Source organism: Myotis myotis, unplaced genomic scaffold, assembly GCF_014108235.1.
Source record: "Myotis myotis isolate mMyoMyo1 unplaced genomic scaffold, mMyoMyo1.p scaffold_m19_p_1, whole genome shotgun sequence".
In the NCBI taxonomy this organism is placed as follows: Eukaryota; Metazoa; Chordata; class Mammalia; order Chiroptera; family Vespertilionidae; genus Myotis; species Myotis myotis.
In genome coordinates this window covers 140205370-140218469 of record NW_023416313.1, presented here as the reverse complement: position 1 = coordinate 140218469, position 13100 = coordinate 140205370, and the positions used below count along the sequence as shown (strand labels likewise).

Genomic DNA, 13100 nt, shown 5'->3' with positions numbered 1-13100 from the left:
ATGCCAGATCTGCATCAGAATTTCTCACTTGCTTTAATTATGATCATGTTTCTGTGATTTCTTTTGTAATTTTTGTATTCTTTGGTGTGTTAGATGGCCTTTCCAAAAAGTTAATGCTATATCTTTCCTGGGGTATTGTTGGCCATTTAAATTCCTTTAACATTGTGTGCATGTAATTTGTTAAATTCTTAGATCAGAAAGTCTCAGTCTGTTTGAGACTCTATGGGAAATGTGAGCTATGCAGTGGATTTCTCTGATGAGTTCTCCAGTAAGCCAACAAAATGTATTTATTTGAAGCAATTTATACTCTTTTACCTTACTGTTGCTTTGAAATTCAGGTCATGAATTTGGAATATTTTGTAAATTGCCTTTCTATAGTTAGATTTACTGTTATGTGCTTTATCATTGATGAAGAATGGGAATAATGATAAATTCTGTTTTCTTACAGTCAAAGGAGATTGGTTTGTTAGATGTAGATGTATATGGCCCATCAATTCCAAAGATGATGAATCTGAAAGGAAATCCAGAATTATCACAGAGTAAGTAAAAAGAGATAAATAGTGTGGTAATAGTTACACTTTTATTTATATTTAGTACCTGCTGTGTACTAAATTAAAGTCAGGCATTTTACTATGTACTATGTACACTCAGTGTAGTATAGTAATTCTGAAATCAGATATGGAGCTAGGCTGCCTGGGTTTGAATTCCACCTCTGTCACTTACTGTGTAGGTTTGAAGGTTTGGGTGAATTGTTTTTTGTGGTTTTTTTTTGATGGGTTTTGTTTTCTTTCTTTTTTTAAAATTTTTTATTATAAGTCTTTTCCATAACATTTCTAAGGCAAACATTTTTTCCCCCTTTACTGATTAAGATATTACAAACATGTCCTTATCCCCCCAATGTCCCCTCATACCCCCAATTCTGCCCTCACCCTCAGCCCCTGTTGTCCACATCCATCGCTTATGCTTATATGCATGCATACAAGTCCTTTGGTTGATCTCTCCCCCTCACTCCCAACATCCCCTACCTTCCCTCTGAGTTTTAAGCATCTGATCAATGCTTCTCTGTTTCTACATCTGTTTTTGTTCATCGGTTTATGTTGTTCATTATAATCCACAAATGAGTGAGATCATGTGATATTTATCTTTCTCTGACTGGCTTATTTCACTTAGCATAATGCTCTCCAGTTCCATCCATGCTGTTGCAAATGGTAGGAGTTCCTTCCTTTTTACAGCAGCATAGTATTCCATTGTGTAGATGTACCACAGTTTTCTAATCCACTCATCTGCTGATGGACACTTAGGCTGATTCCAAATCTCAGCTATTGTAAATTGTGCTGCTATGAACATAGGGATGCATATATCCTTTTGGGTGAATTGTTTAGCCTCTTTGTGCCTTAACCCTTGCCTACCCTCCCCATATATAAAATAGGGTTAACAATTGCTGTGAGTAATCACTCAGTTACAAAATTGCTGTAAGTATAATGCATTTAACAGTATGTGGCACATAATAAGTGATCAAAAGTTAGCTCATCACTATTGTCTCTTTATATTAAACTGGAGGCCCAGGGCACGAAATTCGTACATGGAACGGGGAGGGGGGGGAGAGGGAGGTGGTTCCCTCAACCCAGCCTGCATCCTCTCCAATCTGGGACCCCTTGGGGGATGTCCGACTGCCGGTTTCGGCCCAATCTTGGGGATCAGGGCTAAACCGGCAGTCGGATATCCCTCTCACAATCCTGGACAGCTGGCTCCTAATCGCTCACCTGCCTGCCTGCCTGGTTACCCCTAACTGCCTCTGCGTGCTGGCCTGATCGCCCCTAACTGCTCCCCCTGCCGGCCTGATTGCCCTTAACTGCTCCCCTTGCTGGCCTGGTCATCCCTTCATGCCCCATCTGCCAGTCTGGCTGCCCCTACCTGCCCCTCCCTCCCCACCGGCCTGGTCGCCCCTAACTGGCCCCCCCTCCAGCCTGGTCGCCTCTTATTGCCCCTCTGCTGGCCTAGTCACCCCCATCTTTCCCCCCACCCTTGTTGGCCTGGTCGCCCCATGCAGTCTGCTGTTCAGTCATTTGGTCGTCCCTCACTAACCCCCCTGCTGGCCTGGTCGCCCCATGCAGACTGCTGTTCAGTCATTTGGTCGTCCTTCACTAACCCCTCTGCCGGCCTGGTCATAGGCAGCCATTTTGTGAGGGCATGAGGGTTAATTTGCATATTACCTCTTTATTATATAGGCAGATGTGTGGATATATGGGAATATTTGAATAGAAAGTATCTTACCTAATAATAGACAAACATGTAAATTGACTGTACCTTTGTTACACTAACCAGCCAATCAGGAGAGTATGCAAATTAACCCAACAAAGATGGTAGATAATTTGCATATGTAGGCTCCAAGCGGCAGAGTGAAGCCTGATGGCCCCGGGGCCGGAGCAGCGAAGCCTGACAGCTCCGGCGCTGGCTCCAGCTGGAGCATGGCCAGAGCAAAGGCCTGGGTCCTGGGTGCCAGAGGCAAACCAGTGCCAGCAGCCAAGGGAGGGGAAGGCGTATTGCATGAATCTCTTCATGCAACAGGCCTCTAGTATAATATATTTGTGTTAGAAGAGATGAAAATTATTTTCTCTAATCAGATTTTTATCATATTTGTCTTAAAGTGTTTTTAAAAAAACCCCACTCAAAACATTAGTCATCAGTGCCATCAATAGGACAGAGTAATTTTTTTGAGTAAATCTTTAATATTTACTATTTTTGTGATTACATTTTCTTATACTGCTATCAAATATAAAGCTTTAAGAACAAGAAATGCTATAATCAAAAATGAAAAATTGGAATAACTAATAATTTTTCTTGAAAAATGGTTTTAAGTGAAATTAGTTTATTAAATTTTATTTCTAATTATAATGAATATAAAATTGAATACCTTTTTTGTTTCTTTTATTGGGCTTTTTATTTTCCATGGATCTAGAACAAAATTACTGTATTTACTAAAGAGTATTTCCATGTGTTTTTTTTTCTCCTCATTCAAAGTTATAGACATTGTCTACTATTCAAGATGCTTTTATTTGATTTTTAGTTGTTGGAGTCAATTACAATGTTAAATTATGGATAATTATAAGACAATAAGGATTCTTCTTTTTTTAAAATTTATTCTTTATTGATTAAAGTATTCCATATGTCTTCTTTTTCTCCCATTGACCTCTCCCCAACCACTCCCACCCCCCTCCCCCCAGCACGTGTCCTCACCTCCCTATTGTCTGTATTTATTGGTTTTGCTTATCTGCATGCATACAAGTCCTTTGGTTGAACTCTTACCCCCCACCCTCTACCCATCTTCCCCTGCCTTCCCTCTGAGGTTTGATGGTCTGTTAGATGCTTTTCTGTCTCTATTTTTGTTCATCAGTTTCTGTTGTTCATTATATTCTACAAATGAGTGAGATCATGTGATATTTATCTTTCTCCTGGCTTATTTTGCTTAGCATAATGCTCTCCATGTCCATCCATGCTGTTGTGAATGGTAAGAGTTCCTTTTTTTTTTTTAAATATATTTTTTATTGATTAAGATATTACATATGTGTCCTTATCCCCACGTTACCCCCTACCCCCCCCTGGCTCATGCCCTCACCGCCCCCCCCCTTTGTCCGTGTCCATTGGTTAGGCCTATATGCTTGCATATAAGTCCTTTGGTTGATCTTTCCCCCTTACCCCCACCCTCCCCTACCTTCCCTCCAAGGCCCGACAGTCCAATCAATGCCTCTCCATCTCTGGATCAGTTCTTGTTCATCAGTTTATGTTGTTCATTATATTCCACAAATGAGTGAGATCATGTGATATTTATCCGCTCTCCAGTTCCATCCATGCTGTGGCAAATGGTAAGAGTTCCTTTTTCTTCTTCCTCTTCTTAAAGAATACCTTTCAGCATTTCATATAATGCTGGTTTGGTGGTAATGAACTCCTTTAGCTTTTTCTTATCTGTGAAGCTCTTTATCTGACCTTCTATTCTGAATGATAGCTTTGTAGGTTCTTGCTATTCATCACTTTGAATATTTCTTGCCACTCTCTTCTGGCCTGCATGGTTTCTGTTGAGAAATCAGCTGATAGTCGTATGGGTATTCCCTTGTAGGTAACTGACTTTCTTTCTCTTGCTGCTTTTAAGATTCTCTCTTTGTCTTTTGCTCTTGGCATTTTAATTATGATGTGTCTTGGTGTGGTCCTCTTTGGGTTCCTTTTGTTTGGGGTTCTCTGTGCTTCCTGGACTTGTAAGTCTATTTCTTTCACCAGGTAGGGGAAGTTTTCTGTCATTATTTCTTCAAATAGGTTTTCAATATCTTGCTCTCTCTCTTCTTCTGGTATCCCTATAATTCTGATGTTGGTACGCTTGAAGTTGTCCCAGAGGCTCCTTACAGTATCTTCATATTTTTGGAATCTTTTTTCTTTTTTGGTTGGGTATTTTTTGTTTCTTTGTATTTCAAATCTTTGACTTGATTCTTGGGATCCTCTTGTCTGCTGTTGGATCTCTGTATATTATTCTTTATTTCAGTCAGTGTATGCTTAATTTCTAGTTGGTCCTTTTTCATATCCTCGAGGGTCTCACTAGATTTCTTGAGGGTCTCACTAAATTTATCGGCGGTTTCCATAAAATTCTTGAAAAACCTTATAAGCGTGGTTTTGAACTCTATATCCAGTCGTTTGCTTTCCTCCATTTCTGTCATTTGTGACCTGTTTCTTTGTCTCCGCATTTTTTATGCTTCTCTGTGTTGGTAGAGTGATTCTGTGTGCTAGGTGTCCTGTAGGGCCCAGTGGCTCAGCCTCCCCCGTTACCTGAAGTGGACACTCTTGGTGCACCCCCTTGTGGGCTTTGTGCACAGTCTTGTTGTAGTTATGCCTTGATTGTTGTAGGATCACTGGGAGGAGTTGACCTCCAGGCCAATTGACAGTGAGAATCGGCTGTGTCTGCAGTGGGAGAACTTCTGTGCTGAAGACACCCTTCTGGGGCAAGACTTGCTTCAGTGGGGCTTTGGTGCTCACTGAATCCGCTCCCTGGGTGTGTCCCTTATGGATCTGAGGAGTTGTAATCCGGATGGTCCCCCTCTGACCACTGGGTACACTGGCTCTTGGAGGTTACCCAGCAGGAGCTACGAAGAGAACTGCAGATTCCCCTTCCTTTTTTGGAGTTTGGAGGTGCCCTGATGAGGCCCAGCTCTGAAGCAATGCAAGCTGCTGTGGGGCCTTGGGCCTTCTCTTGGAAGTTCTGGGTCTGTGGCCCAGCTGCAGTTTGTTAGATAATTTTCAGGTTGCAAAGGGCCAGGGCATTCATATGCAAAAGCCTCTGCCGCAGCCTGGGTGGGTCGGGGTCTCAGGGAATCAAAGGGTGGAGCAAGGAACTATGGCAGATTCTCAGCCCTGCCCTAAGGGGCTGCGTGCGTCTCAGTGTCCTGATAATTTAATTGCTGCAAGCATCTCTGAGGGAAAGCCGCCCTCGAGTTCCGAGTTCTGCCCGCTGCCAGACAGCCCAGTTTCTCCCCGTATGAGTCCTGGGTCCCCAGAGACTTCCCGGAACCGGAGTTCAGAGCAGTCGGGAGCTTGTGAATCCCTCCCAATTCAAAAAGACAGCTGTGTCCTCAGGTACCAGCCCCTTTCCGAGCACTCTCGAGCCTCCGTACCTTTGCACTTTACTTCCGCAGCTCCTGACCCTCAATGTGCTTTTCTCTTTCCTTCTAGTTGTAGAATTTCCACTCCGCCAGCCTTCCTGTAAGTTCTGGATGATGTCCGTTTTGTCTTTTTATTGTGTTTTGAAGTTGTTGTAGGAGGCAGCAATTTCGGTGTTTCCCTATGCCGCCATCTTAGTTTCTCAAGAGTTCCTTTTTTACCACAGTGTAGTATTTTACTACACTGTGGTACAGCGTAGATGTACCACAGTTTTTCAATCCATTCATCTGCTGATGGGCACTTAGGCTGTTTCCAAATCTTAGCTATTATAAATTGTGTTGCTATGAACATAGGGGTGCATATATCCATTCTGATTTTGGGGATATATTTCTAAAAGTGGGATTACTGGGTCAAATGGGAGTCCCATTTTTAATTTTTTTGAGGAAACTCAAAAATATGTCTGATATTTTGCTGCCTGTGGATTCCTCTAAGATTTTTATGGTTTCCTGTCTTATGTTTAAGCCCTTTATCCATTTTGAGTTTATTTTTGTGTATGGTGTAAGTTGGTGGTCTGGTTTCATTTTTTTGTATGTATCTGTTCAATTTTCCCAACACCATTTATTGAAGAGACTGTCTCGACTACATTGTATGCTGTTGCCTCCTTTGTCAAATATTAATTGAGCATAATGGCTTGGGTTGATTTCTGGGTTCTCTGTTCTGTTCCATTGGTCAATATGTCTGTTTTTGCTAGTATGAGGCAGTTTTGAGAACAGTGGCTTTGTAATATAGCTTGATATCTGGTATTGAGATCTCTCCTACTTTGTTCTTCTTTCTTAGGATTCCTGCAGCTATTCAGGGTCTTTTTTTATTCCATATGAATTTTGGGGGAGTTTGTTTTAGGTCTGTAAAATATGCCGTAGGTATTTTAATGGGGATTGCATTGAATCTGTAGATTGCTTTGGGTAGAGTAAGGATTCTTCTTCACATTTAAAGGAAACTTGAAGATCTAGTGATTACAAAATTGACCCTAGCAGTTGTATATTATAAGACCCACTTAGTTGTTTTCTTATTTCATGAACATATATATTTACTAAAGCTAAGCTATTCTAGTTTCTTTGTTCTTTGTCCTTTTAGTGGAATTCATACTTAGTTTGAAAATATGTGACATGAGCCAAGATGTCAAACTTTTCCAAAGAAATAGTAATGAATTTGCATACCTTAAGTGATAGACTCATTATGTCTGTTTCTTGATTAAAGTAATGTGAAAACTGGTACATACAGCACATGAGTTATGGCAAAATGGAGCCCTTGGTGTCAGTCTTTTCTTAAGTATTAAGTTCGGTCTCTGCCAACATAAGTACTTGAAGTGAGCTTTAATTTCTCTCTTTCTGTTTTACTGAAGCTGTAATCTTAAATTTGATGTTTGCAAATTGGCTGCCATTACATAAGCTTTCTGGTATAGATGAGCTACTGGAAATCTGAAAAGCTTAAAAAGAATACTTTGTGTGTTGACAAGCTGATTTTAAGTCCCCCAAGAAACAAACTGAACTATTAAGGCATTCAATTAAAGCAGGGGTGGGAAATCTTTTTTCTACCAAGGGTCATTTGGATATTTATAACATCATTCGCAGGCCATACACAATTATCAACTTAAAAATTAGCCTTCTGTATTTGGTCAAACATTTAATTAACTCACCCCTAATGCCTTGGCAGAGTCAGACCAAATGATTTCACGGACCTTATATGACCTGTGGGCCAGACGTTCCTCACTCCTGACTTAAAGGAATGTGGATTCTTTTCTTCTAAGTTTTAAATTTTTATTTATTTCAGAGAGGAAGTGAGAAGGAGAGAGAGAGAGAGAGAGAGAGAGAGAGAGAGAGAGAGAGAGAGAGAGAGAGAGAGAGAAAGAAAAACATCAATGATCGAGAGAGAGTCATTGATCTGCTGCCCCCTGCAGGACTCACATCAGGGATCGAGCTGCCCTTACTGGGAATCGAACTGAGGCCTCCTAGTTCATAGGTCGATGCTCAACCACTGAGTTATGCCAACTGTACAATTTGTATATGTTTTTATACAAAATTATGGGGATGGAAAATCTAGCCAGTTTGTAGAAAGCATATTATATAAAAACCTCAACAGGTTGACATCATAATGACTGCAAATGACCAGTTGCTTTGGGAAATCAATGGAGATTAGAATAAAATCCATGTGCATGCAGTTGGGAAAACTATCATCTAAGCAAGAATGTAACTTTTTAAAAAAAAGAACAAAAGAACGAATACCATTACTTGTCTTTTTTAACTTTCCAAATAACATGATATTCAAATTTCATATTATAGTATGGGCAAATTATAGCCCCAGAAATTATTGAGTGGAAAGGTTTTCAACTGAAAGTGCAAGTGAATAAGTGGTAATTACACAAAAAGATGTGTTGCTGCATTTCACTAATGTAAATATTCTTTTTTGTGACCATGTTAAGGATTTTTACTAAGCTTTCCAAAATGATTTTTATTGGTAGAAATAGCTGCTTTCTTTCACAGTTTTGTGATGATAAATCATTTTAACAAGAATACTTGTGAATTCATTACTACTTTGTTTTAATAAAGAATGTCTTTTAATGTACTTACCTAATAGAGTGGGGAAATTTTAAGGCCTGAGGAGAAAGGTTACTAAAATTGAAATGTCAAGTAATTTTATTGAAGACTAGAGGCCCAATGCACAAAATTCGTGCAAGAGTAGGCCTTCCTTCCTTGGCTGCTGGCACCGGCTTCCCTCTGTCACCCGGGACCTGGGCTTCCCTTGCGCAGCCCCAGCTTCCTCTGGAAGGACGCCTGGTCTAATTAGCATATTATGCTTTTATTATTATAGATGACATTGAACTTATTAATGATTAAATGTGAGACTTTTTTTGAGTAGGACCCATTTATTTTTTCTGTTGTTGGGGGATAGAAAATTTGAACTCATGACAATATTCTGCTCTATCTGTCTTAAGGCATTAAGCATTTTTCATGTTTAGGAATTGTGTGTGGGCTTATGAGACAGAGAAATTGTGGAAAATCAGCTTGGGCAATTGACCTTTAATAATAGCACTCAGCTCCAGTAAGAACTGCAAAGAAGCAACTAAGATTTCTTAAAAGTAATTTAAATGCATAAAGAATGATAGTGAACTCTACTTATTTCTGAAGTCATCTTGCTGTTTTTTCCCCCCCCAGGGATTAGAATTAGGGGTGTTACTGAAGTTGTTGAGATGGATGATTAAATTTTAATGCAGTGGAACTCTCAGAGCTTCTCATTTATAATTTGCTTCTTCTTGTCATTGTCCTGTGGACCCTTGGGTTTCATCTGATGCTACAGTTCCTCTGATTATCTCTGGGAAAGGTTCTTGGATGAATTCCATAATCGTGTTACAGGAATGACTTTTTCTTTGCTGCTTTCCTGAATTACTTTTATAACCGCTTTTATACCTAGAATATTAAGACAGGTGATATTCCTAATATACTGATGGGTTGAAGGAATCTCAGAAAGTTGTTTTGGTTTGCTCGGGCTTTAGGTGCTTTTATCTTTGAAATACCTCAGAGATAAGGTCTACGTTCTGTGAAGAGTCCCATCACCCTCATTTATCAAAACAAAAGTCCGTCCATCTCTCTACTTGGTTCATTGTTTCTTGCATAGGTCATTGAATAGACCTAAACTCAATATATGTTAGTGCGGTAAAACCCTTTTCCTTTGACAGTCCTGAGCTGAAGAATAGCCAGCTGTTTTTTGGAGTTTTACTTGCTCTGCTGCAAACCATCCTTAGCCAGGGACTGCAGCAATTGAAATCATTGAAGGATGCCTTATTTAATCACTGAACAACTAAATGCATCTTAGTAGCTACTCTGTTAATTTTGGTTTTCTTTCACAGGGTGGCATCAAATAGTGTTGACTAGGTATATCTGTATATATGTCAGACCATTGTGTTTATGATTAGCATCTGCCACAAGACAAGACTGATATTCTCCTATACCTCTTTCACATTTGACTATGTCAGAGGGCTAGCCTTCAGATGTGTAGATTAGTAGTTATAGCACATTTGTAATGGGTCCATCTGTTAAGGCTATTTGTACTTCACATTTTTCTTTTACAGTCGCCCCTGGTTAAAAAATCAAGTAATCATACTTCTCCCCCTTCTTATTTCCTAAACTTTTGATGATTTTCAGTGTTTTTCAAAATTATCAACACATTTTCAGTATCTTCTCTCAGATGAGAAAAATAAAAGAACTTACTGTTGTTAGATAGTGGGAGGATTAGCTTGTAATTATATTTGTAATGCTCTGTTTTTATTTATGTGCCCTGCAAAAGTCTTGCTTTTTAGAATATATCTCATTGTTGATTCATAGTTACTTTAATAAATTCACTAGGTACTTTAGAAACCTTTTGAGGCAGCAAACCATATGCTGCCTTTAAAAAAAAAAAAAGTTTAACAGAAAGTAAGCCATTTAAAAAGGAAAGTAGTTTGGTGAAAGCAATGTGTCAAATGAGTTTTGAAAATGGAAGTGGGGAATATTCATCTATGAATTAGGAACCCTATAGGAAAAGGCACGATGGCATTAATAATAACACTACTAGTATGTATATGTATATTATGAGGCATGGAGAGTTTTGCTGATCTAGAATTGGTGAGGCTAACTAGAGAGAGGAAAATTAGACATGCTAATCCCTGGACCCCCAGAAAAAAAACACCCAATGAAATAAGGCATCTCTTTCACTTTCTTCTGGACTTCTGCTCTAGATTTTGTATATTTGGTATGAGTCCATATAGGTGATGGATTGAAATGACATAATTTTCATCAAGATTTGATAGATTTTGTACACCCATGTTCGTAGCAGCATTGTTCACTGTAGCTATAATGTGGAAGCTACTTAAATGTCCATGAATATATGAATAGATAAGGAAATGTGGCATATACATACAATATAATATTATTCAGCTTTGAAAAGGAAATTCTGACATATCCTGCAACATGGATGAACCAAGAGGACATTTTGCTAAGTGAAATAAGCTAGTCACAACAAGAGAAATACTGTATAATTCCTCTTATATGAAGTACTTAGAGTAGTTAGCTTCACAGACACAGAAAATAGAATGGTGCTTGATGGGAACTGGGAGGAGGGAGAAATGGGGAATTATTGTTTAATAGGTGTGGAGTTTCAGTTTTACAAAATGAAAAAAGTTATAGAGGTGGATGGTGGTGATAGTTGGATACCATTTTGAATGTATTTAATACCTCTGAGTTATACATTTAAAAATAATTAAGATGGTAAATTTTATGTTTGTATATCTTACCACAATGAAAAATATTTGGAAAAAAAAGGATTGGGTAAATTTGCTCTAGCAATTTACTAGTGCTGGACATAACAATACAGGGTTTCTTCAGTATTATCTATGGTATTGACCCAGTGAATCAACTGTTCTTTAAAAGAGCAATCATTACCAAACTGAGAGAAAATAGAATAGTGGTTTCATTGGGAGACGTAGTAAGCTTAGCTATAAGCCTTCTCTAATTTTCAGTTTGGAAACTTTACTAACCTACAAATTGTTACGAATTATATCCTAAAATTGTATTTTCATATCATGATAAGTGATATAATTTGTTATTTAAAATTCATAATGTTATTCCTACCAGTATTATTATTTGTAACATTACCAATGTTATAGAGCTCTGTATGATTGATCTGGTCTTCTTCTATTTAATTCTAACCGCCTAAATTCCAACAAGTTTGCCTTGTTGCTCAGTGAACACCTGTGGACTCTGTTTCTCAAAAAATGCCAAAAATGACAGCTCTGTGCTGTCTCAGGATCCTCACATATTTTATTCTCTCTGTTTGAAATGTCTTCCACCTCTACTGTCTTCCACCCCTTCCCCACAACTAATTTATACTCATCAGGTCTTAGTTTTAATGTTTCTTCTTCCATGACATCTCTTCTGACTCCTTATTGCAATTATAAGGATAGAGTTTTTGTGTTATCAGTTGTATTTTTTTCTACCTCCCCTGTTAAACAATACAGTAGCCACAGAGCAGAGGCTATCTTACTTGGTTTGTCTTGCTAATGCTTGGTATGTAGTGGATATGCAGTAAACCTAGTGGAATAACGAATAAGCTTCCTGCTAAGTTTCTTTTACGTTAGATGCTTACTTTATTTTCTGCTTTGGATATATGAGTAACTTAATTTGCAAACATAATATACACATTTTTATGAATAATAAAGTTTTAAGACATTTCAGCAGTTAATTATGGTGATATATCTGAGTGGCTGCCTTATACTTCTTTTTTCATTTTTTACTTTTTTCCATTTTTTAGGAAAAAAAGAAAACCTTTATATAGCTAGTGATTTGACTTTTGAGAATTATCCTATACGAGGGGCCCGGTGCACAAAATTCGTGCACTTGGTGGGGGGGGGGGCGGAGTGTCCCTCAGCCCAGCCTGCCCCCTCTCACATACTGGGAGCCCTCAGGCATTGACCCCCATCACCCTCCAATTGCAGGATCAGCCCCTTGCTCAGGCCTGACGCCTCTGACAGAGGTGTCAGGCCTGGGCAGGGGACCCTCATTTCCCCCCATCACTGGTTCTGCCCCCAGCCCAGGCCTGATGCCTCTGGCCCAGGCGTCAGGCCTGGGCAGGGGACCCCCAGACCCCTCTGATTGCTGGCTCTGCCCCTTGCCCTCCGATTGCCTGATCGGCCCCTTGCCCAGGCCTGACGCCTCCGCCAGAGGTGTCAGGCTTGGACAGGGGACCCCCATCTCCCCCTGATCACTGGCTCTGACCCCCGCCCAGGCCTGAGGCCTCTGGTCCAGGAATCATGCCTGGGCAGGGGACCCCCATCTCCCTCTGATCGCTTGCTCCACCCCCCGCCCAAGCCTGACGCCTCTGACCCGGGCTTCAGGCCTGGGCAAGGGGACCATCATATCCCCCCCAATCCCCGGCTCCGCCCCCCACCCAGGCCTGATGCCTCGGCCAGAGGAGTTGACCCTCATCACCCTCCGATCACCAATCACCGGATCGGCCCCTTGACCAGGCCTGAGGCTTCCGGCAGAGGTGTCAGGCCTGGGCAGGGGACCCCCAGCTCCCCGCGGTTGCAGGCTCCACCCCTGCCCAGGCCTAACGCCTCTGGCCGAGACATTAGGCATGGACAGGGGACTCCCAGCTCCCTGTGATCTCCCGCTCTGCCCCTGCCCAGGCCTAACGCCTCTGGCCGAAGCATTAGGCCTGGGCAGGGGACCCCCAGCTCCCCGCGGTTGCAGGCTCCGCCCCTGCCCAGGCCTAACGCCTCTGGCCTAGGCGTCCGGCCCGGGCAGCGGGGACCTGCAGTGGCAGCGGGGGGCGCCGCGATCGCGCGGGCTTCACCCCTGCCCCTGCAGGACGCCTCTGGCTGAGGCGTCCTGCTCGGGCAGCGGGGACCCGCAGCTGCAGCGGCCCCA

At 41.1% G+C, this 13100-nt stretch overlaps 1 protein-coding gene across 9 annotated transcripts in view; it reads left to right on the top strand.

Moving 5' to 3' along the window:
- NUBPL (nucleotide binding protein like) overlaps window positions 1–13100 on the top strand; it is a 245569-nt gene that overhangs the window by 58202 nt on the left and 174267 nt on the right. For 6 of the 9 annotated variants that reach the window (XR_004974816.1, XM_036353572.1, XM_036353562.1 and 3 more), the window contains one exon: window positions 449–539. The exons of the other annotated variants lie outside the window; for them this stretch is intronic. Coding sequence is in view for 4 of the 6 variants with exons in the window: in XM_036353572.1 (XP_036209465.1) it covers window positions 449–539 (91 nt within the window). In the remaining 2 variants the exon portion in view is untranslated. Of the gene's footprint in view, window positions 1–448; window positions 540–13100 lie in introns of those variants that run through there. 9 annotated transcript variants of the gene reach the window in all.